The sequence below is a fragment of the Muntiacus reevesi genome, chromosome 20, assembly GCF_963930625.1.
Source record: "Muntiacus reevesi chromosome 20, mMunRee1.1, whole genome shotgun sequence".
NCBI lineage: Eukaryota > Metazoa > Chordata > Mammalia > Artiodactyla > Cervidae > Muntiacus > Muntiacus reevesi.
The window spans coordinates 20094752-20121050 of record NC_089268.1 but is presented as its reverse complement, the minus strand read 5'-3'; the positions used below and the strand labels follow the sequence as shown (position 1 = coordinate 20121050).

Sequence of the window (26299 nt, the reverse complement as noted above, 5' to 3'; positions counted from 1 at the left end):
AGTTAGCCCAAGATTATGATAAATAATAATGTATTAGAAATTTCAGAGACATTGAAAGTGTATCACCATACTTGGGAAACGTGTTGGCATAAGTTACTAATCAAAGATGTCAAATAGGGGTTCAACATAGAGTAAGATAGGAAATATCTGGCATCTTCCTTCCTTTTTTAAAAAACACATTATTTTTTTTAAACTGAGGTTAGAAACTACCGAAATAAGGTTTTGTTGTGTTTTTGGAAACGCATAGTGACTGGAGTAATATTAGGTGTATATTTTTAAAACTTTGTTTTCTGTATTTTGGAAATGTTTCTGTAACTAGTCCTTACTCTATTTTACTCGGCACTGTCTAATAATAGTTTTTTTTTTTTTTTTTTTTTACTTTAATAGATGTCTATATAAAGAATATCTCCCATTTTAGACCGTGTTAGGATTACACACGACAAACAAAAGTACGGAAAGGCTTAGTGATAAGTTCTGCAGACTTTTTGGAAAGGTGTCCCATGGTTTTGTTCAGCATATGCCCTCCTCTGTCTAAGTGTACAGAATAAGAAGTGTAACTTCACCTCATGGATAGTCATGCTTGTTTCATACTTTCATTATGCACTGGGAATTGCAGAAATCTGCTGCCCAAGTCCAGCTGCCCACTGAGACACTGTATTCTGGGATTGAATAAAAACCAGACCTGTTTGGGTGAGAAGACAAGCCACTGTCTTGCTTGTTGTGACCATAGTTATCAAAGTTACATGAAAACTAAAATAGAAGCTTGTGTGTTAGAGCAGTGAAGCTACTGTAGAAGACCAAGAGAGAGAGAACTTTTTCAGGAAAGTTTCCTGAAAGACCTTTAGTGAAAGCTGCATCAGCAATACTGGTGGTGTTATAGGCATCTAGACAGTATGTGAAGAAATTGAGCATCAGACCCTTTTGCTTGGGAATAGTCCCAGGACAAGTCAGTCGAGGCATCAGTGAGTAGTAACGATAGGTCTTTAATGTGGGTAGAAAATAAAACGATTTGTGTAAGTTTACCAGTTACTTGGATTTTGTCTTTAAGTGATTGAAAAATATTTTATGTACTGCAGAGCAAAAAGAGGTGACTATGACTAGGTACAATGGCTTTCATTTCTGTCTTACAAAAGCCATTAGGACAGCATCTAGCTTTCTATATGTGGGGAAAAGAAATTGGCAGAAGTAATATGAGAAAACATGTAAATTAAAGCTGGAGAACTAACAACCCTGAAAATTAAAATAATATATTCATCAAAGTCACATTCCTAGTTATATCTTTAGCTGATTTTAGATACTTCATGTGTTTATACTAATGACGATTGTTAAAGTTTATAAAACCATGAGATAAAATTTGGTAATTATTTTTACATTTTAATAATATAAAAAGTAGCTTAAAAATATTCTTTTTACTAGAGATGTGAATTGAATTTGTTGTTTTATCTTTGAAGTTAATTATTTCCTTTTGATAGTTCAGTTCAGTTGCTCAGTCATGTCTGGCTCTTTGCAACTCCATGATGCAGCATGCCAGGCTTCCCGGCCCATCACCAACTCTTGGAGTTTACCCAAACTTCTGTCCATCAAGTTCATCCAGCTATCTCATCCTCTGTTGTCCCCTTCTCCTCTTGCCTTCAATCTTTCCCAGCCTCAGGGTTTTTCCAGTGAGCCAGTCCTTCACATCAGGTGGCCAAAGTATTGGAGTTTCAGCTTCAGCATCAGTCCTTCCAGTGAATATTCAGGACCGATTTCCTTTAGGACCGACTGGTTGGATCTCCCTGCAGTCCAAGGGATTCTCAAGAGTCTTCTCCAACAGCACAGTTCAAAAGCATCAATTCTTTGGCACTCAGCTTTCCTTATAGTCGAACTCTCACATCCATACGTGACCACTGGAAAAACTATAGCCTTGACGAGATGGACCTTTGTTGTCAAAATAATGTCTCTGCTTTTTAATAAGCTGTCTAGGTTGGGCATAGCTTTCTTGAAAGGAGCAGGCGTCTTTTAATTTCATGGCTGCAGTGATTTTGGAGCCCAAGAGAATAAAGTCTGTCACTGTTTTCATTGTTTCCCCATCTGTTTGCCATGAGTGATGGAACAGGATGCCATGATCTTAGTTTTCTCAATATTGAGTTTGAAGCCAACTTTTTCACTCTCCTCTTTCACTTTCATCAAGAGCCTCTTTAGTTCTTCTTTGCTTTCTGCCATAAGGGTGGTGTCATCTGCATATCTGAGGTTATTGATATTTCTCCCTGCAAACTTGATTCCAGCTTGTGCTTCATTCAGCCTGGCATTTCTCATGATGTACTCTGCATATAAGTTAAATAAGCAGGGTGACAATATACAGCCTTGACGTACTCCTTTCCCAATTTGGAACCAGTCTGTTGTTCCATGTCTGATTCTAACTGTTGCTTCTTGACCTGCATACAGATTTCTCAAGAGGCAGGTAAGGTGGTCTGGTATTCCCATCTCTTTAAGAACTTTCCACTGTTTTCTGTGATCCACACAGTCAGAAGTTTTGGCATAGTCAATAAAACAGAAGTAGATGTTTTGATAACTTTGTACTTTGGTGTGAGATTTCAATTAACTTAAAATAACCAACAGGAAGCTTTGTTTAGGCAGTCCAAAGAATTAAATATTGAATATGTCAGTGAACATAACAGAAGATTTTTGCCTTTGTGGAGTTTATCCTCTAATGGGGACTTTTTATGCTCTTTCTCTTCCGTTGCTTTGTTTGTCCTTTTACCAGTAGCACACTATCTTTAATTACTCTGGCTTTATAGTAAGTCTTGTAGGATATCTCCTCTCACTTTATACTTCAAAAGTGTCTTGGGACTTCCCTGGTGGTCCAGTGGTTAAGACTTCACTTTCCAGTGGAGGGGTTGTCGGTTTGATCCCTGGTTGGGGAGCTAAGATTGCACATGCCTCATGGCCAAAAAACAAAAAACATAAAACAAGCAATATTTTAATAAACTCAATAAAGACTTAAAAATAGTCCACATAAAATAGATATATATATCTTGACTATTCTTGACTCTTGACTCTCTCACAGAAAGTTTAGAGTCAATTTATATATATTTTAATTGCATTTTGTACTTTTGTGTGCTGTTTACCTCAGCTTTATTAAGATATGATTGATATATAGGTTTGAGTCTATGTTGATTTGATACACTTGTTTATTACAAAATGATTACCACCATAGCTTTAGCTCACACCTCCATCACATCACACAATTACCACTTCATTTTTGTGGTAAGAATATTTAAGACTTACTCTCTTTTAACTTTTAAGCATGTAATATAATAATGGGTTACATGTTGTATGTTACATTCCAACAACTTATTCATCTTATAACTGGAAGTTTATACTCTTTAAGGATCATTTCCCTATCTCCCTCACTCCCAACACTCCATTATTTGTTTCAGTGAGTTCATTCTGCCTTTGTGTTAATGATACTATTTAGATGCTCTTATAAGAGAAAAACTTGCTGGCTTGCATTAATTGAAATAATTTGTCTCCCCATTATTTTGAGTTTTCTTTGTAGATACTGAGATTATATGAATAAAAATAGTTTAGTTTTTTCTTTGCAGTGCTCATATAGTTTAAATTTTTTCTTGCCTTATGTTGTAATTGTAATCTTAGTATTATATAGACAAAAAGTAGTGATAGTGGGAATCCTTATGTTGGTGTAAATTTCAGAAGGTTTGAATGCTTCTGAGTGTGTTATTTCCTATCTGGTTTTTGGTAGATTCTCTTCATCAGATTGAGAAAATTCTGTTTATTCCTCATTTGTTAAAATCTTTATCATAAAGAATTGCTTAGTGATTTTCCCACATTTATTGAGATGACCATTTAGATTTTCTGTTTTCAGATTTTATGTAGTTAATTGTGTTAATAAATTTATGGTTTACTCTTGCTTTCCTGACAAGCAAAAGAAGTCTGCTCAACAAAGTAATCCTTCAGAATTGAAGGAGAGATAAAGAATTTCCAGGGAAGTAGAAGTTGAAGGAGTTCATGACCACTAGACTAGCCTATAAGAAGAAAGCAACTTCATTGATACTAAATGAAAGGATACTAGTTAGTAGTAGTAAAATATATAAAAGTACAAATTCTACTGGTTAAATTCAGAATACACAAATGTTTTAATCGTGGGTAAATCAGTTATACATCTAGTATGAAGGTTATAAGGCCAAAGTAGTAGAAATAATAACTACAATAATTTGTTAATGATACACAAAGTAAAAAAAATATACTGTGAAATAAAAAACATAAAACCTGATGAAAGTGTGAAAGTGTTAGTCACCAAGTTGTGTCCCACTCTTTGCGACCCCATGGACTGTAGCCTGCCATGCTCCTCTGTCCATGAAATTCTCCAGGCAAGAAAACTGGAGTGGGTAGCTGTTTCCTTCTCCAGGGGATCTTCCCAACCCAGGGATCTAATGAACCCGAGTCTCCTACATTGCAGGCAGATTCTTTACCATCTAAGCCACTGGGGAAGCCCCAGAATGTGATGAGGGGAGGGTAAAACTACAGTATGAAAACCTGAGAAGCAGTAGAACTGATGGTGTCCCAGAATGTGTTCAAAGGCAGTCAGAGACCAATGTCTCAGCTTGAAGGCAGACAGAGAAGTTGAATTCTTCGTTACTCCTCTCTTGTTGTATTCAGGCCTTCAACAGATCAGATGATGCCTACCCGCATTGGAGAAGCTATCTGCCTTACTCACTTTACTGACTCATAGGTTAGTTAACCTCATGCATAAATAACTTCAAATACATATCAAACTAATGTTAACCAAATATCTGGGCACTTAATGGTCCAGTTAAGCTGAAACATAAAATTAACCATCACCCAGATCAACTTGGCACTGATATCTCCTTAAAATATATTTAGTCTCCAAATAAAGATAATAACAGGGTCACAATTCTGCCTAACATGATATAGTTATCCAGCACACAGTTGAAATTGCACTAAGCCCTTTCCTAGAAGATGAGGTTAAGTCCATGAGAGACATTTATACTTCGTCTTAATATTCCTAGCTTAAATACTATGATATAAATACTGTAAGTCCAACACATTTTATATTACATGATGAGGGAGTAAGAGTGGGAAGGAAACAAGATATTTCCCTAACAACCACACAAAGAAGTATTTACACACACTAAAAAGTATTCATAACAAAATGACCATTACAATGCCCTTTATGTAACTGGTTAGATGATTGTAGCTTACATTAATGACTACCTTCTCCCACTTTCTATTCCGTATTCCCCTGCCTTTAGCAAGCACCTCAGCTGGTTGTGGTTCTTTAACTGGTAGAGAGACCCAAACCGTCATTCTTGAAGGATCTGAGGTATTAGTAGTCCTTCCAGTATTAGGTTGTAGTTTTCCATTGACATTAATCACAGGTCATGGAAAGTCTATGAGACATCCTGAATGATCTCCTGTATTCAAGACATACTCTTTCTTACCTCTACTGTGGAGTACCAGTCGAGTTTCCACTGGGGAGTCAGTATCGCTCACCCCTGCCAACCCAGTAACTCCTTCTTTGCCTGTTGATTCAGAAGCATGTGGAACCCAGGGTGACTCAGCTGCAGTCTTAAATTTCATTCAATGGAATAATTGTTGTGTCGATGGAATAAATGTGAAAGCATTCCTCCCTCTGGAATTAAGACTTCTAGGCTAGCAAATCATAAGACCATGGGAACAGGAAGCAACAGTTTTGCTAGTGGGTCTTTTAGAAGTAGTGAGTGGTGCCTCTCCCTTTCCATCCCTTAATTTCTAGACCTGTGAATTCTGTGCGTGGGAGAAACTGCACCATATATTGGATGTTGATTCATAGTCTGTATAGTCTTCTGGAAAACCTTACTCCTGCTCTACAAGGTATTACCACCTTACTGGCCCCGTCGCTCAGCCTTCAAAAGGTCATTTCATCATTCCGTCAGACCAGGTGTTTCATAATGGTGGGAAACATGTTGAGAGAGAGAGAGAGTGTGTGTGTGCGTGCGCCCACTCAGACATGTCCAACTCTTAAAGACCCCATGGACTGTAACTCCCCAGGTTCCTCTGTCCATGGAATTTTGCAGGCAGGAATACTGGGATAGGTTGCCATTTCCTACTCCAGGGGATCTTCCCGACTCAGGTATTGATCCTGCATCTCTTGCATCGGCAGGCAGATTCTTTACCAACTGTACCACTCGAGAAGCTCTTATGTTAAGAATAGTGAGTTCCATTTAACCTGCGATGTCCTCCTGTGTACTTTGAATCATCTCTAGATTACTTATAATAGCTAGTATAAAGTAGATGTCATGGAAGTAATTATAAATACAGTGTAAATGATATGTGAATATCATTGTATTTGCCAATACATGGCAAAATCAAACTTTGCTATTTGGAACCTTCTGGAATTTCTTTGTTTTTAATTCAAGTATTTTTGATTCAGGGTTGGTTAATCTGAGGATGTAGAACGTGAAGATATGAAAGGCCAACTGTGTTGGTTCTTTGAGTATGGTAACATAATTTTCTGATTACCAATATAATGAATTGGTTGTTAAAATTTTGCGTTTTGAAATAGTAAATGCCCTCAAAGATGCCCACACAAATCAAGAAATAACATTGATGACACTGTTTTTTTCTCTGGAAGTTTCAGTTTACGTAGGAAAGATGCAGTTCTTTGTCATAGAAAATTGTATACCTACTCTGTCATTTGAGAGAACAATTTGTACTTTATTAAGCAGAGTGTTGTAATTGATATTTTTCAGTTTTACAGTTCTTAATGTTGGCATATTGATTTTCTTTGCAGGTTTTCTTTAGGTGATGCTCGGAGGCCTCTTCATGAAACGGCACTTTTGGTAGAAGATGTGGTGCACACTCAGTTAGTTAATCTGGTAAGGGCATATCATCCTATTTGGTAGCTCTGCTCTGTGTTCTGCTTCTACTGGCATTGAAACCCAACAGTTTTTTAAATTTCTTTTTTAAAAAACATTTCAGATTCTTTCTTGTCATCTCTGTTGAGATATAATTTTCATGTAACAAAATTTCACCAGTGCATGATTCTAAGAGTTTTGTCAACTGAGTATTGTCATGTGACTAGCAGTGCAGTCATTATATAGAAATATTTTCATCATCCAAAAACATTCCTTTGTACCCCTGTGCCGTCACTCTTTTCTCCCACTCCTGATAATGCTGGTCTGTTTTTCAATCATTATATCAGTGTACTTTTTTTAGAACTTAAAAATGATCTTTTGCTCTGTATTTGAGATGTATGAAGAATTGCACAAATAGTACAGGTAATTCTCAGGTAGCAGTCAGCTTCCTCTGTTAACAGCTTGCATAACTGTACTACAGTTACCAAAACCAGGAATAACATTGGTATCATACTGTAATAAAATTACCAACCTTATTTGAGTTTCATCAGTTTTCCCCCTAATGTCACTTTTCTGTTCCAGGATCGAGTCCAGGGTAACTCACTGCAGTGATCTGCCAGGTCTTTGTGGTCTACTGTCTGTGATCGGTCTTTTCTGAGTATTTCATGACGTATATATTTTTGAAAATTGCGACACAGTTATTTTGTAGAGTGCTCTTCTTTGTCAGTTGGTCTGATGCTTTCTTATGGTTAGAATGTGACTGTGCCTTTTTGGTGGTAGTCGCAGAAGTGATGGACTTCTCTGCGTATCATGTCAATGGATTCATGTTGTTGATATTTTTACAATTTTAACCTTGATAACTTGGATAAAGTGTTATGTGCTGAGTTTTTCTGCTATGATGAGGTTACTTTTTTTTTTTCCTTTTTTTGTTAATAAGTGTCTTGTGGGAGATATTTTATGACTATGCAAATACTTTCTCTGAAAAAAATTGCCTATTTAGCATTCACCAGTGGGCATATGCTTTTCTTTTCCTTCTTTCCTTTTATCTTTAAGTTGCAATTATTCTGAAAGGAATAGCTACCCTTTATCACCATTACTTAATAAATGTTTAATGTACATATGTATAGACTAATGTATACTTAAGTTTTGCTCTTATAATCATTATGTAATAATATTTTTATTTATTTTTACTGCTCAGTTTGTTCCAGCATTGGTCATTAGAAATGATTTCGTGTCCTCTCCTCATTTTTCCCATCAAGTCTTTGGTCCTGTATCTCCTCAATGTTAGGCATGTCAGTCCTTTGCTTGGGGCATATGCTACAGGTATATTCTTCTGCTGTGCAGTTTTCTTTTGACTTTGTTTTTATGACAAAAAACATAGAACATGTTCCTGGGGGCATACAAGTATTTTTATTTTAATGTAGCCAAATGCATCAATATTTTATTTCCTTTGTATTTTGAATTATAGTTAGTAACATTTTTCTTATGCTGATTTTTAAAGAGAAATTCATCCATACTGTCTTCTAGTACCTGTGTGTTCATTTTTAACATTTAGTTTCCTAACCATCATCATTTATTAGAAAGTACCTACTTTCATGATTTGAAATGCCTCTGTCTTTATTAAATTAGCATGTATATTGAGGTCTATTTCTGATTTCATGTTCCGTGTGTTGAAGTGTTAGTTGCTCAGTCATGCCCCACTCTTTGTGACCCCATGGACTGCAGCCAGCCAGGCGCCTCTGTCTATGGGATTCTCCAGGCAAGAATACTGGAGTGGGTTGCTATTTCCTTTTCCAGGGTATCTTCCCTACCCAGGAATCGAACCCAGATCTCCTGCATTGCAGGCAGATTCTTTACCAACTGAGCTATACCAGTGGTTTATTTGTCTATGTATATGCTAACATAACATTTTTAATTGTAGAAGTTTTATGGTATATTTTAAAGATTCTCATGACTATATACCCCTTTTAATGTTATTTCATTATGTTCCTGATTATTCTTATATGTTTATTTTTCCATATGAACTTTAGTTTTAAAATTTCTAGCTCTGTAAAATAGCTTGTTGGTATTTTTATCAAGATTGTGTGAACTTTTAAATCAAGTTAAAGAGAACTGTATCTTAATGTTGAATCATTCTAAGGAACGGGAATGTCTACATTTTGCCAAGACTATTTTTGTGTCTTTCATGAGTGTTTTGATATTTTTCTTCTATAGGCTTCATGTATTTCTTATTAGATATATTCCTAAGTATTTAATCTTCTTATTTGCCATTGGAAATAGGCTTTATCTGTAATTACATAATGACTGAAAGCATCTAGAATTTACTGAAATACATAAATCTGTCTCAGGAAGCTGAGCAAACTCCAAAAAAGGATAAGCCCAAAGAAATGTATGTTCAAACTGCTGACTATGAGAGGTATAGTAAAACTCTTAAAAGCACCCAGACTTATTACTATAGGGGACCAATGATTTGAAGGACCACAGAATTTTCATGAAAATACAGAGACTAGGAGGCAGTAGCAGAACAAATTTAAAGTACTGGATTCCTTTTCTCCACATCCTCATCAGCACTTGTTATTTCGTATCTTTTTGATAATAGCCCTACCCAGGTATTGACGTAAAACAGACACATAGATCAATGGAAAAGAATTAGAGCCCTGAAATATCCCACATGTACATAGTCAATTAATGTACAAAGAAAGTAAACAAAATTGGAGTTTTTGTTTTCTTTGAGGCTTCTCTGGTGGCTCAGGGGTAAAGAATCTGCCTGCAGTACAGGAATCATGCGGCAGCCTCGAGTTTGAGCCCTGGGTCAGGAAGATTCCCTGGAGAAGGAAATGGCAACCCACTCCAGTATTCTTGCCTGGAAAATCCCATGGGCAGAGGAGCCTGGAGGGCTGCAAAAGAGTTGGGCATGACTTAGTGATGAAAACAAACTAACAAAAAGCCAAAATTGGAGAGCTGCATGCAAAAGAATGAAATTGGGTACTCTTTTACACTATACACAAAAGTTAACTCAAAATAGATTAAAGAGTCAAATGGAAGACTGAAACCATGAAATGCCTAGAAGAAAACATAGACCAATGCCTTGACATAGGTCTTGGTGATGATCTTTTTAATCTGACAACCAAAACAAAAGCAGAAATAAAAGCAAGTGAAACTATATCAAACTAAAAAACTTGTGCACAGGAAAGGAAACCCTCAATAAAATGAAAAGATAACCTACTGAATGAGAGAAAATGTTTGCAAATCATATATCTGATAAGGGACTAATATTCAAAATATATAAAGAATTTATGCAACTGAGCAGCAAAAAATAAACAATCCGATTAATAAAATGGGAGGAAATCTAAATATTTTTCCAAAGAAGACATGAAAATGGCCAACATGTCCCTGAAAAGCTGCTCACCATCATTAACCATCAGGGCAATGCAAATCTAAACAGCAAATGTTGGTAAGGAGGTGGAGAAGGGGAAGCCTTGTACATTGTTAGTGGGACTGTAAATTGGTGCAGCCACTGTGGAAAACAATATGGAGGTTACTCAGAAAATTTAAAACAGAAATACCATATCATCCAGCAATTCCAGTTCTGGTTATTTATCCAAAGAAATGAAAACACTAACTCAAAAAGACATATGCACATCCAAGTTTATTTGTAGTACCCAGGATATGGAAAAAGGTGTGTAGTCATAGGTGGATGAATGGGTAAAGAAATTGTGGTGTAGCTACACAATGGAATATTATTGAGCCACAAAAAATAATGAAATCTTGCCATTTGCAGTACTATGAATGGACCTCATGGGTGTTATGCTAAGTGAAATAAGGCAGACATAGAAAGACAAATACCATAAGAGCTCTCTTTTAACTGGAATCTAAAATAAAAACTAAATCAAGCTCATAGATACAGAGAAACAGATTGGTGGCTGCCAGTGTCAGGGAGTAGAATGGAATGAACGGTTTTGGTTTTTGTTTTAGTTTAAATAAGCTGTTGTTTTTTATTTTAAAAATAAACTAATTTTTAAAACATTATCATAACTGATAATTGTAGTATTCACACAGATATAAGTTTGCACAACTCTAGTCTATAGAGTTCTTCATGCTTTTGTATATACTCGTCTCTATAAAAAACATACTTCAAATCTTTCATAGGAGTCAACATATATTTGTTAAACTTAACTGAGGAAAGTAAGCATCAGGATAGAGGTAATAAACTCTTGAGCTATACAAAGATATAGCATAGACTCTTTTAAAATTTCACTTGCAGTATATTAAGATACAAATTTAGTTACCAACATTTTTAAATTAGATCACTTTTTTACAAAAACAGGATTTCTGGCTTCTCTTGAAACATTAGAATTGGAATGTTTGACAACATAGGTATGAATTTTGAAATGGAAATCTGAGGTTAGGAACCACTTCTACCTGTAGTCTTTTCACAGACTGGTTTTTAACCAGTAAAAACCAGAAAATACTTAACCAGAAAAATATTCAGCATTGATGGAGTTATACAGCATATTGTTGCTATATTTCCCATCTCCAATTTCAGTTTTTCAAAAAACTCATACTTCTTAATTTTGGAAGTAAATGATGTTTTTTAAAAGGAATTTTTCTGGAAAAACTGTGAGAACAGTATTATGTTCATCTCTGATGTTCATACACAAAAATAATAAAGAAGTTTTTTATGTTATATGCTTTTTTTCTCCCATGACTTAGTGCTGTTAATGCAAGAGTGATCTGTGAAATGCTTTGATAGTGTACTATCAAAGGTAATACATAATATAGAAGAAACCAGAAAGAACTTGTTCTCCTTTCCTGAAGGCCCTTAATCTGAAACTTTCAGTTCAGTTCAGTTGCTTAGTTGTGTCTGACTCTTTGCGACCCCATGGACTGCAGCACAGCAAGCTTTCCTGTCCATCACCAACTCCTGGAGCCTACTCAAACTCATGTCCATTGAGTTGGTGATGCCATCCAACCATCTCATCCTCTGTCGTCCCCTTCTCCTCCTGCCTTCCATCTTTCCCAGCATCAGGGTCTTTTCCAATGAGTCGGTTCTGCGAAACAGGTGGCTAAAGTATTGGAGTATCAGCTTCAGCATCAGTCCTTCCAATGAATATTCAAGACTGATTTCCTTTAGGATAGACTGGTTGGATCTCCTTGCAGTCCAAGGGATTCTCAACACCACAGTTAAAAAGCATCAATTCTTTGGTGCTCAGCTTTCTTTATAGTTCAACTCTCACATCCATACATGACTACTGGGAACACCATAGCTTTGACTAGATGGACCTTTGTTGACAAAGTAATCTGTCTGCTTTTTAATATACTGTCTAGGTTGGTCATAACTTCTCTTCCAATGAGCAAGCGACTTTTAATTTCTGGCTGCAGTCACTGTCTGCCGTGATTCTGGAGCCCCCCAAAATAAAGTCTCTCACCATTTCTATTGTTTCCCCATCTATTTGCCATGTAGTGATGGGACTAGATACCATGATCTTACTTTTTTTTCTGAATGTTGAGTTTTAAGCCAACTTTTTCACTCTCCTCTTTCGCCTCTTTAGTTCTTCTTCGCTTTCTGCCATAAGGGTGGTGTCATCTTCATATCTGAGGTTATTGATATTTCTCCCAGCAATCTTGATTCCAGTTTGTGCTTCATCCAGCCCAGCACTTCGCGTGATATAGTCTGCATGTAAGTTAAATAAGCAGGGTGACAATATACACCCTTGACATACTGCTTTCCCGATTTGGAACCAGTTTGTTGTTCTATGTCTAGTTCTAACTGTTACTTCTTGACCTGTATACAGATTTCTCAGGAGGCAGGTCAGGTGGTCTGGTATTCCCATCTCTTTATGAATTTTCCACAGTTTGTTGTCATCCACATAGTGAACGACTTTGGCGTAGTCAATAAAGCAGATGTTGATGTTTTTCTGGAACTCTCTTGCTTTTTTAGTGATCCTGTAGTTGTTGGCAGTTTGGTTCTTCTGCCTTTCTAAATCCAGCTTGAACATCTGGAAGTTCACGGTTCACATACTGTTGAAGCCTAGGTTGGAGAATTTTGAACATTACTTTGCTAGTGTGTGCAATAGTATAGTAGTTTGAGCATTATTTGGCATTGCCTTTCTTTGGTATTCGAATGAAGCTGACCTTTTCCAGTCCGGTGGCCACTGCTGTGCTTTCTAGATTTGCTGGCATATTGAGTGCAGCACTTTCACAGCATCATCTTTCAGGATTTGAAATAGCTCAACTGGAATTTCATCACCTCCACTAGCTTTGCTCATAGTAATGCTTCCTAAGGCCCACTTGACATCACATTCCAGGATGTCTGGCTCTAGGTGAGTGATCACACCATCATGATTATCTGAGTCGTGAAGATCTTTTTTGTACAGTTCTTCTGTGTATTCTTGCCACCTCTTAATATCTTCTGCTTCTGTTAGGTCCATACCATTTCTGTCCTTTATTGTGCTCATCTTTGCATGAAATGTCCCCTTGGTATCTCTAATTTTCTTGAAGAGATTTCTATTCTTTCCCATTCTTTTGTTTTCCTCTGTTTCTTTGCATTGCTCACTGAGGAAGGCTTTCTTATCTCTCCTTGCTGTTCTTTGGACCTCTGCATTCAAATGGGTATATCTTTCCTTTTCTCCTTTGCCTTTAACGTCTCTTCTTTTCTCAGCTATTTGTAAGGCCTCATCAGACAACCGTTTTGCCTTTTTCCATATTTTTCTTGGGGATGGTCTTGATCACTGCCTCCGTCTATCCATAGTTCTTCAGGGACTCTGTGAGATCTAATCCCTTGAATTTATTTGTCACTTCCACTGTATAATCATAAGGGATTTGATTTAGGTCATACCTGAAACTTAAAGGGGAAGAAAATCCAAAACATATAGTTTAAAATCTGTATAAAACTTCTGACTGTAATCGAGAGCATGTTAGATTATTAAAGCCACAGGATTTTTCTCTGTTAATTTTTATTGGAGTATAGAATGGCACAGTTGTAAAGTACCTGCCTCCCAATGCAGGAGATTCAAGAGGATGTGGGTTTGATCCCTGGGTCTGGAAGATCCCTTGGAGTAGGAAATAGCATACCCCTCCAGTATTCTTGTCTGGAAAATCACATTGACAGAGGAGTCTGGCAGACTGCAGTCCATGGGTCTCAGAGAGTCAGACACGACTGCTCCCGTGCGCGTGCGCGCGTACACACACACACACACACACACACACACACACACGCAGTTACTTTACAGTGTTTTGTTAGTTTCTTGCTGTGCAGCAAAGTGAGTCAGTCATACGTGTCCATATATCCACTCTTTGTTAGATTTCCTCCTGGTTTAGGTCACCACAGAGAGTAGAGTTCCCTGTGCTGTAGTAGTTTTTCTATCAGTTATATCTTTTATATGTGTATGCTTAGTCACTCAGTGGTGTTAGCAATTTTATTATTACTAACTTTCTGTAAGTTAGTAATAGTAAATGGTTACTGTTATAATGGATTATGATAAGATAACAAGGCTGTTTAATATCATGATTTAGATTAGAAATGGATTGAACAATTCATTGAAATGTTCTTCTAGGTTTTCCAGAAAGATGCAGACATTTTCATATCCTAATCTTCCATCTTCTCCCACTCCACAGGGTGAGCTACACTTATGCTTGAAGTAGGTGGAGATTTATGCCAATTTGAAATTATGTGACAGACTTGCCCTTATGATTGCTGTCAATAATAACATCTTTTCAAGTTTCGAAACTGTCTGATGACTACATAGCTGCTTTTATTTTTTTTTAGTCCATTCAAAGTTAAATATCAGGGGACCCTTTTCATTTTATGCATAAAGTATAACTATCTACCGTTCCACTTCAAAATCACATTGGATTTCCACTATGTATTCTGCCAGGCAACTAGTAAGCTCTTTAGTCTGTTGTACTGTGTTTTCACATCAGAACCACTTTCTCAGGGTTATTCTAAAGGTCTTTAGTTATGAAAACTAGTAGCAAATTTGTGTGTGTCCAAAGTGATTGCTTACATCTCCCATCTGTATTAGCAGTCACTGAGTCGTGTCTTCCCCACTCAGCTTGCTTGTACTGCTTTTTCACTGGACAGTTTATCTTCCTGGTGGATAAATGCAGGGCACTTGTTCAATTCTCATCACCACTTCTGTGGGACTGTCACTTATGTCACCTCAACCATGGTTTATGAGTATGTTTTAAAATAGTAATAAGAGTTTCCTGTGCAGAACTTCAATTATTAGGGTTATCAAAATAGGACAAACTAATATAATTTGTGATTGCATAAAATAAAGGAAGTAGACGTACCATGGGGACCTAATGAATCACAAAGTGGAAACACTCTTCTCGCTGACTAAACATTCAGACTTTGTGCTAAGTCAGAGCGTGGAGATGTAGCTCAGCAAACTGGAACACCATCTGTGTTTACATGGATGGGACAGAGAAGTTCACAAATACCCTCTGGGAAAAAAGTTCTTGGCTTATTTGTCTGTTTCTACTGTTGAGGAAATGAAGTACCACTTATTTAGCATAAACGTTCTGAAAGCACACCTCCTTTGTGGGATGCACACATGTGCACACATATACACAGAGTGGCTCAAAATATAGAACATAGTATGTCATGAAAAAGTGATTGGCTTCCTTCTTTTTTTCTTTTTAAAGAATGTACTGTGGAAAGTTTAATAATTGTTTTGAACAGTAGTTGTTTCTGATTGATTGTTCTTAATGTTTTCTATTTAATTATATTTCCTCTCATGTATTACTACCTCATGCCTTAAGATATAGTATTATATTTCCTCTTTTTTAAAAAATAACATCTGTGTTGCAGTTGACAGATATTTAGTTTTTAATCTGCTACACAAAATGGGCATATTCTCAGTGGACTGCCTATTTAGTTATATCTTTCCATCAGTTCCCCTGGGTAGTTTGCCACAGCATAACCTAGAGGACCACCAACAAGGAAAGAATTTCCAATCCTTTCTCTACTCTCAACATACCTTTTATTTTTATATCTTTTATGTCTTTATTTTTCCTATTGTAGTATATTCATTCTACTTGTTGTTGTTGTTCAGTTGCTCGATTGTGTCCTATTCTTTGCAACCACATGGACTGCAGCACACCCGGCTTCCCTGTCCTTCACCATCTCCTGGAGATTGTTCAGATTCATGTCCATTGAGTTGGTGATGCCATCCAACTATCTGATCCTCTGTCGTCCCCTTCTCCTCCTGCCCTCAATCTTTCCCAGCATCAGGGTCTTTTCCAATGAGTCGGCTCTTCTCATCAGGTGACCAAAGTATTGGAATTTCAGCTTCAGTCCTTTCAATAATAAATAATTCAGTAATAGTCAGTTCAATAATCGGGTCAGTTTCCTTTAGGATTGACTGGTTTGATTTCCTTCCTGTCCAAGAGACTCTCAAGAGTCTTCTCTGACACCTCAGTTCAAAAACATAAAGTCTTCAGCACTTAGCCTTCTTTACTGTCCAACTCTGACATCCATACATGACTACTGGAAAAACGATAGCTTTGAATATATGGGCATTTGTTGGCAAAGTGATGTCTCTGCTTTTTAATACACTGTCTATATTTGTCATAGCTTTTATTCCAAGGAGCAAGCATCTTTTAATTTCATGGCTGCAGTCGCCATCTGTAGTGATTTTTGGCACCCAAGAAAATAAAGTCTATCACTGTTTCCATTTTTTCCTCATCTGTTTGCTGTGAAGTGATGGGACCAGGTGCCATGATCTTAGTTTTCTGACTGTTGAGTTTTAAGCCAACTTTTTCACTCTCCTCTTTCACCTTTATCAAGAGGCTCTTTAGTTCCTCTTGACTTTCTGCCATTAGGGTGGTGTCATCTGCATGTCTGAGGTTGTTGATATTTCTCCCCATAATCTTGATTCCAGCTTGTGATTCATCTAGCCCAGCATTTTGCAGGATGTACTCTGCATATATGTTAAATAAGCAGGGTCACCATGTACAGCCATGACATATTCATTCTACTACTAGAATGTTATTCTGCCAATAGTCAGTTGTTGAATTCAAGGTAAGAGAACCTCAGAGTATACACTGTTTACAGTTCTAGTAAGCTTAAAGCAGCGTTTCATATTCCATGGTTTTCTTAGCAGGATTCTAAAACAGCACCTCGCCTCCTTTCCATGAGTGTCAAAGCTTTTCCTTTAGTGTTCTTCATTTATTTCCTGCTGGTCAGCTAGAATCCTATTGTCTAACTCAGGCTAAGCTCTACTAGCTACTTGGCTCCTGTGCCAAGTTTGGATTTCTGACCTGTGCTTAAAGTTTCACTTCTGACTGAAATTCCTATTAAATGCCTAGTGCATAGTTTCCAAGAATTTCAGATTTACCAAAGACAGGCAGTCCCTTCATAAAATATCCTCTCTCCAGATTGATTTGCATCACTAAATTAAAATAGGTACAGATTTGTGCCAACTAGAAATTGTGTGACTGACTTGATATTTTATTCTGTCAATAATATGTTTTTGATAGTATCCATTTTGAGTGCATTAAAAAGAACACCATGTTTTTTGATTACTGTATAGCCACTTTGAATTCCCTGTTTACTCACAGTTAAATATCATAAAGGTCTTTTTGTTTTATACATAGAATATAATTATCTAGCATTCCATTTAAATGTCATACTAGACTTTCACTATATAAATTTATCAGCCAACTAGTAAACCATGTAGTCTGTTGAAATTTGTTTCAGTATATGAATTGGTTTTCAGAGTTATTCTAATAATCTTTAATTACGTAAATTAGATGAGAATAAGCTTTGCCTGTATGAAGAGGGACTGACTGGCCTCCCATGGGATGAGCAGACAGTGAGCTCTCCTTCTCTATCTGTTTCTACTTGTAATGCCTTTTACTTTAGCAAACATCTCCCCACTGCTCTCTTCTCAGCCATCAGATTTTGTGTTCTCTTCTGTATCTGAACCAAGAAATTGTTTTCAGATTCCTACCCTCCACTCCAGTATCTTTCCCAAGGTCTTTGAAAGTCTTTTATTTATTTGTAACCCTAGATCTTTTAATGGAGATGCTGTTTCTCTTGATAAATGGAACATTATCCAGAGAAAAAGGAAATAAAAATCAGTTAACATCTACTGTGTGCCAACTGATACCCTAAAAAAAATTTTATATATTATTTTGTTGTAGATATATAGTCTGTTTTCCAGGGTTAAAAAAAATCACATTATTATTTCAGTATAGCTTTTTAACTTAGTTTATCACAATTTAACTCTGCTTTATGTGAGTTTGAGTAAACTCTGGGAATTGGTGATGGACAGAGAGGCCTGGTGTGCTGCGATTCATGGGGTCACAGAGTTGGACACAACTGAGCAACTGAACTGAACTGAACTATGTGTTATGTAGATATAATTAGACACCTTTATTTCTCAGATCCCAGTATTACATATTAGTCTACACTTAAAAATATATAATAGTTCATTTTTTAAAATGCTTTTATCCCTTCAGATACTCACATTCATCCTCATTTTTATTAGGGATATTATTTTACTGATTGTGATAGGAAGCAGTTTGTTTATGCTGATAGTTTCAAATGTTTCTAGTCATTTTTATGTCTCTTGATGAATTTGTAAATCACATTCTGTTTCTTAAGAATGCACCGACTATCTTTAGATACTTCTCTAGAGTAAGTTGAAATTCTAAGTCACAGAGATAATGTGAAACTCAAAAGATGTTACTTATGTTTGAATATTGATACAAAATTGATTTTAAATTTTTTAAAAGAGTGAAAAGAGAAATAAGGTCTTCCAAATAAACGTTTCAATTAGAAAAGGCTTAAGAAAACATATTAAGAATGTTTTGAGACTAATTTTGAAAATTTAATGTTTTATTATCAATAGAATCTTACTGACTTTGCACTTCTAATCCAGCTAAAAATCTGACAGTGGGGAACAGAAGGGCAGTAGACTTCACTAAAATCATCCTCATTCTTAGTGGTTTTAATCTTAAAGTTTATAGATTTTTCTTTTTTCCGATAGAGTAGATGCAGCAGAAAGGTGAGGATCAAGGCAAGTAGTTACCAAGACAGGTGCCGATAAGCAACAGCAAGAGGTCGTGAAAGTATTGGAGCTAAGAGAAAATGATTGCTTTAAAAACAAAATTTTAGGAATCTAATTGGTCTTAGAATACAGTTTATAAATTATGTTCCAGAAAGTATGTATTGAAATACCTAACATCTAATAAAGTTCGTTGGTTGCAGAGACAACCACTCTTACATATAACAAGCGTAGTGATTCATACTCAAAATGAAGGCTTGAAACAAGTAGAAACAGTTGGTACATTCAGAATACTCTTTAGAAAGTAAAGATAGCATGTGATACACTTAGAAAGATGTCTCTCAATAATAAAAGTTTATTTTTTTTAAATCTGGAAATTTAGTTATATATAATATAGCATATATTTCTTAAAAGCTCAAAAACCTTTCCCCCCCAAAATTTTGTATAAGAATCTGTTGATTTAGCAATTCCTTTATGAAATTTTTCAAATATATTTTCTTTTTAAAGTTTCAATCTATGCACACACTGACAGAATGACATCTCTTAAAATCAACATTTTACTTAATATTTACAGTAAACCTGGAGAGTTAAAAAATATCTTCATTTTGTAGGCATGGAAACTGAAGAACAGAAAGATTAAGCAACTTGACAAAAGTCACATAGGTTATAAAGTAGGAGATGTGAAATTCAAATGATTTCTTCTTCAGAGAGTTTGGGGAGGATGAAAAACTCTGATTCTTTTATGGATACTTAGTGGTTGAATTTACTGTGTATCTCTAAGGTCCCTTCTAATTTTGAGTATTCTGTGATTCTCTGCAGTGAAGAGTATTGTTTCCAGAATAGATTCATATTCTGCAGAAGGTTCACAGAGAATAGTGAACAAAAAGAAATGGTTAGTAGAGGGGAGTCCCAAGATAAAAAAGCAGAATCTTCTTTTCTTGTGGAAAATAAAACTTCAGTATCAAGTCTCTGTTAAAGATATCCCATATTTTAAATCTGTAAAGAGAAAAAGTAACATTCTTCAATGTGAGAAATGGTCATTATAACCAGTAAAAAATTCTCAGCATGATGAATAATTTTATAACGTTAAAGTGGCATCATTTGATAGATCTCTGGACAAAGATAATTAAATGTTAGGAAAGAAGAGATTAAATATACTCAAAAAAGATATTTAAAATGTGAACTTTTCTGGGAATTTACCATTTGCTGCTTGTTGATCATTGGCTTTAAGAAATTAAGTTCTAGATGTCATCAGGAGTAGTATTCCAATTTTTAAATGTCAGATAAATTGCCCAAAACTCAAATTTAGCCATTGGTTTATATGAAATCTCCTTGATCAAGCTATGTGGATTTCTAATTGGAATATAAATGTTTCTTAAATGTGTACTGGAGAAAGGAATGAAAAAGAAGGTTGGGACTAGATATTCAAGGTCATTAAATTTCAAACTGAGAAATTTTTAAGTAATTCTCTTGGTAGCTGGGGGCATTGAAGATTTTAGAAAACAGCATAGTTAGGAAAGTGAATAGAATAACCAGGCTGTTTTATATAGGACAGTGAAGGACTCAAGATGCCACTTCCAGAAAGGTTTGTTTGAAGAATGTTGAAATATTAATATTTAGGCAGGAATGTTACCACCTCTGAGTTGGATGGTGACAGGTTTCTGTACTATATTTGCTATCTGTAAGCAGTAATCTATTTCTATAAATTACTATATAGAAATAGTAATCTGTTTCTATAAATTAAATCCCATATCTGTAAACAAATTCAAAACAAAATATCAACCAAATCTGTTATGACAGACATCGGTGTTTATCTGAATAAAAAATTAATAGAAGTATGATTTTTAGTACATTCAGATGTACCAATTTCACATATTCTCACTTACTAATCACTGTTCTAAGTGCGACTCTCCTACAAAACCCACAAGAATTTTTGAACCTTTAGTTGGGAAATGCTGGTAGACTGGAAAGATTTTGGAGACATATTCCTGGGTTTGAATTCTGGCTTCATAGCTTGCTAGTTATGCAACCTTGAGCATTATTAGTCTTTCTGAAACTTGGTTTACTCATCTGTAGGAGTGTGCCTACTTTATAGGCATTATATAAGATGATGTATATAAGTGATTTAGCACTCGATACTGTTGATGAAAACATGATTTCATTAATGCCAGCCATAAATTTAATCATAAATCTATACAATTGGAATAACACAGTGTTGAAGGCAGAGACACTAAAGAGCCAAAAGAGAGCTTGTATGTATTTCTGGGGCCACTTTCCTGACTTTGAATATCACACTACATATAGTTCTGTCTTGATTTCTCCTACCTCTCACTTCTGGATGGATGCTTAGGTATCTTAAAATTCTCAGGTATTAGTTTTGATAATTTGTTATATGTGGATTTCCCTGTTCCTTCCTTGTCTATTCCCATCTAACATATATCCCTGAGAATAAATTGTTAGATACAAAGTGGTCTAAATTGCCTTTGTTTGAATCCTGGGGCATAGAAGACTTCCATAAACTTCATGCTTTCTCATCTTATGACTGCAACTCAAAATCGTACCTTAACTAGAAGTGAAAACAGGAGCACAGTGTTGACTGAAAGCATTTATTTTTCTCCATCAAATCCTTGAATGCTCTCCTAAATGATTTTTCAAGTCCCAACATTTTGTATTTTATTGTGACTACTATGTTTAGTTTTTTCCCTTTCCTACAAATGAATAACTTGCAGAATATTGTATGAAAAAGTTACCCAACATGCCTGAAAAACACATGGAAAGATTTACAAAGTAGGTAGTAACATGGAGCTGGAGAGATAGAACAGAGAAATGCATAAATGAGTCAGTGAGAGAGGGTTTAGAGGACAGAAACCAAAGTCCACGCCCCCAAAATGAGCACTGTGCTACTTTATTATACAATTATTACTGGGCCAGAATCAGTTATTTATTCTGACTATACCTTTTAAAATATGAGGCACTATATTTATTATTATTATTGCTATTAATGATCTTTCAAAACAGGTTTTACTCTGAAGAGAAAACTTTTTACCAAATATAAAGCTTTTTATCTGAAATATTGTTAGAGTTAATAGATGCAATTTTTATTATCAGTATTAGCATTTATGGGCTTCCTGGGAGCCACAGTGGTAAATGCAGGAGATGTGGGTTCAATCCCTCGGTGTGAAAGATCCTCTGGAGAAGGAAATGGCAACCCTCTCCAGTATTCTTGCCAGGAAACCCCACGCACGGAGGAGCCTGACAGGCTACAGTTCATGGGGGTCTCAAAAGAGGAGGGCATGACTGTGTGACTAGACAGTAGCAGCAAATTAGCCTTCAGAGTTAAGTTATAAACTCTAGGTGCCAAGATTAGGGAAGAATCAGACGTCCTTCCCGTGTTCTATTTTCTATGAATCAACCCTTATGCGTTTTACCTTCTAAAACCTTGGCATTTATGTAGGAGATTTCAGAGGAAAAGTTAAAATTCAATATTTTAAAATTAATCATCCAGCTTTATTATTTTTAAAAATAGTTTTTCCACCAACTGAAATCATGCAACATAATACTTCTAGGCTTATACCTGTATTTAACACCATTTTTCAAAATATGTATCCTTAAAAGTAAAATTACTTGCTGTTCTTTATGTAACTGAAGTTACAAAAAGACTTGTAACTTCTAATAATCAGCTTAATCTGATATTAAACTCTTGATAGTTTTGGAACAGGAATTTTTGTTTGAAAGAAAGATTGGCTTGTTAAATGAATTATGCAATTATAAGTAAATGTGGTCACAGCTGTTTTTGATTTCTTTGTTATACACCTGATTGGAAACGTTTTTAAAAATATTTTTCCATTTCTTACACTGACACCTAGTGTTCACTCTTCCTGATATCTTAAATATCAAAATGTAGTTATTAATAGCTCTGAAACTATTTAATTATTAATAGCTCTGGAACTAGAATTACAAAAAACGTGTTTTTAAGCAGTGCACCTGTTCACAAATCAATAACTCCTATTTCCAACACCAGTGAGATAGTTTTTCCTAGATATATATATGACTCAGTTGCTGAGGCTGTTTTGACCACAGCAAAACTCAATGAAGGACGGAGTTTTAAAGGTGAGAGGAACTTAGGTGGATTTTAAAACCGAGATTCTTAAGACCCCCTTACTTTGCTAGGTACACAGTTCCATCAAGTCCAAGGGGATAATTTTGTTTATGTGAGTTTGGTTCCTAGGCAATAGAGGTAACAAATCACATTTAGTTATGTAAGCATTGAAGATTTGATATTACTCGTTGGACAGGAATGAAGCAAGATTGAGTTGTTTCTGTTTTTTTAATTGAGGTATATTTGGCATACATTATATTAGTTTCATGTCTACAACACAATAGCAGCAAAATGATCACTACAGTTAAGTCCAGTTAACATTTGTCACTATACGTAGTTAAAAAATCTTTTTTTCTATTTCTCATGATGAGAACTTTTAAGATCTACTCTATTAGCAATTTTCAAGCTTGCAATACAGTATTATTAACTATAGTTACCACGCTATGCAGTCTCTAGTTTTTGGAATGGGTGACCTTGTGATCTTATATGTTTACTATTTTTATGAATTCCTAAGGATGATTTAAGTACTCTAGTATTTCTGGTGATAAAGTTTAAAGATCTAGAAGATTAGTATCAAATTATCTGCAGTTAAGTAAACATGTATATATAAGTTGCGGAAAATTTATTTATGTAGTAAGCAATTGTTAAACCAGAAATCCAGGTGGTCAGTGCACATAGTGAGATTTATTCATTTTGTTCTTTATATATTTCATGAATGTAGGGAATGATACTATTGGTTAACTTGAAAATTTTAAATAAGTTTGAACATTTAATTTGCTTAAGTGTTTACAGAGTCAGTGACAAAGAGTAAATTTCAAGTCATTCCTAATTTGCTACTGGACTTCAGAGTGTTTGAATAACAAAATGTATCTTTCAGTGAACTGTGATTTTTCTCATAAGTAAAAATCAAACATTTTAAACATAGGAGGTAATCATAATTGAATTAGATTTATTGTTAATAATAATTATGTTTTTAGGTAATCTAAGAACTTTGAAAGGGGAATTGTCTCATAAGCTATATAGAACAACAATCTTTATTATATAATTAATATTCATAACTTAGATTTAATTATCATCTGCTATTTGATAGACCCTACTTTTGATGCAGGAGAAAAGTATTTAATGAGGTCTTCGTATTGTTTTGGTTAACAGAAATGATAAGACTAGAGAAATACAGAAAAAAATTAGAAAAGAATTTTTATTACCATTTCTAAATTTTTGATAATTTCCAGTATATTTGTCACATTATTTTAGGGGTTGAATTTCAGTACATTTCTCAAGTTGTGTTTTCAGGATTATCAAGTTCACTCCAGATCAACCAAGTTCTTGGAAAAGTGGTGCCCAGTCCCTTTAATTGTACTCTAACACATGTGACATGAAAGGATTTTTTTAGATAAAACAAAAATGAGTAATGAAGAAGGTAACCCTTGTGGAGTACATAGTTTTCCGTTGATTTACATGGGTTGAAATTTTTAATTCAGAATATTAGCATACATTAATATTGAATGAAAACTGGAGTGGTAGTAAATTATGTCCATAAATATAGTGATTCTCTGTGTAGAGATAATTCAGAATGTTTAATAAAATATTTCAGCTTTTCTCTTTTAAATCAGGACAGTAAAGTTTCAAATTAGATTTTTTCCCAGAAGCTTAAAGACAGTGCATGTTGTGCTTTTCTACTTTGTAAGTTCGTCGGCACCCCTTTTATTCAAATCACTTGCTTCATGCAGAAGCCCAAATAAAATTAAAGAAAGGCCTCACACTTATATGTAACTGAGTGAAAGTTCACCTGGCGTTTTTCCCTTTCGGTTCCAGGTGCAAAAATTGGCTGAAACGGCTGGGACAGGCAGTTATGTTAGAATAGTTTCTGGTTTAATGTTTTATCGGACCCAAGAGTAAAATATTCTACAACTACTGCAATTTTATATTGCTACTCCTAAGGTAGAACTCTGTTAAAAATAGTGTATAATTATGTGGATTTTGATATAAGTAAAATCCGGTCTCCTCAATTATGCTGTGTATAACAAGGTAGAGTTAGACTGGATGGAATTGTAGGCTTCACAGGGGTTCCATCATTCATTGATTCAGCAAAGGTTTACTGATGAACCTTGGGAAAGCGCTGTCTCAGGCCTTGGGGATATAATGGCACACAAAGCCTCTGCCCTCATAGAGCTTGTATTTTGGTATTCAAGAAAGATAATACATGAGTAAATAATATAAAATAATAAATAAATGAATAAATAATAAACATAACTTATTTGGTGTTCAAGAAAGATAATAAATGAATAAATAATGTCAATAAATGAATAGATAATGTTAACTGCTATAAAGAAAATCATGATGGATAAGGAAAGGGAGCTGTAAAGTTAGGTTACTTTGAGGGAGGTGAAATTTGAGCAAAAAAGTAAATAATGTTAAATAAAGTACTATATAGCAGTTTAGGAGAAGATCATTCCAGACAGAGTGAACAGGAGGTATAAAGTTCCTAAGACTGGAATGTGCTTCAGAAGCAGAAATCTCAGGGTGTTTGGAGTGGAGGGAGTGGGGTCAAATGCTAGATGAGGAGATGTAAAATGTAGGCAAGGTCATGATTTTGTAGGCATTGTGTTTCTCTGTGTCACTTTCACTTTCCAACTTGGTATAGGACAGAAGCTTTTAAAAGGTTTGATTTACTTTGATAAATCTTGCTAAGGAGTTGCGTGTTGTTCAAAGTCTAATAGGAAACTCCTGAAGTTTATAAATAGGGAATGGTTTGTGCTCTCAGTTACAGGTATTTTATTTATCTGCTAGAATTTGACTTTGAAACTAAGCACATGGGTTTCAAAAGTATTTTTGTCCAGGGGAAGTAAATTCACTAATTCTTTCATTTCATCATTCCAGCAGTTTCTAAATTTGAAGTACAGTATTTTCAACCATGGGTACATTGTTGTACAATGGATCCCCAGAACCCCCTTGGTGATTTAAGGATTTTAAAAGATCACTCTAGCTGGCTGTAGGAGTTTCAGACTGGAAGCAGGGAGACTAACTAGTTAAGAAGCTTCTCATGTGGTTTGTGGTAGCTCGCACTGGTGGTGAGAAGTGATCCAGTCTGGCTTTATTTTGAAGGTATCGTCAGCAGGACTTGCTCACAGACTGGATTATTAGATGTGAAGATAAGGAAGAAATCAAAGTGACGTCTAGAATGTTTGTCTGAGCAGCTAGATGAATAGTGGTTTGGGGCCAAAATTCAGCATTTATATGTTAAATTCACTGATTGTGTTAAAGTTAAGTAGCTGTTGTTCAGTCGCTCAGTTGTGTCCAACGCTTTGTGGCTGCAGCACGCCAGG

The 26299-nt window shown here is 35.5% G+C and overlaps 1 protein-coding gene across 3 annotated transcripts in view; it reads left to right on the top strand.

Moving 5' to 3' along the window:
- Nucleotides 1-26299, top strand: part of SUPT3H (SPT3 homolog, SAGA and STAGA complex component) — a 376606-nt gene that overhangs the window by 181922 nt on the left and 168385 nt on the right. For all 3 annotated transcript variants that reach the window (XM_065912305.1, XM_065912304.1, XM_065912306.1), the window contains one exon: nt 6794-6878. In XM_065912305.1, the coding sequence (XP_065768377.1) occupies nt 6794-6878 (85 nt within the window). The remainder of the gene's footprint in view (nt 1-6793; nt 6879-26299) is intronic.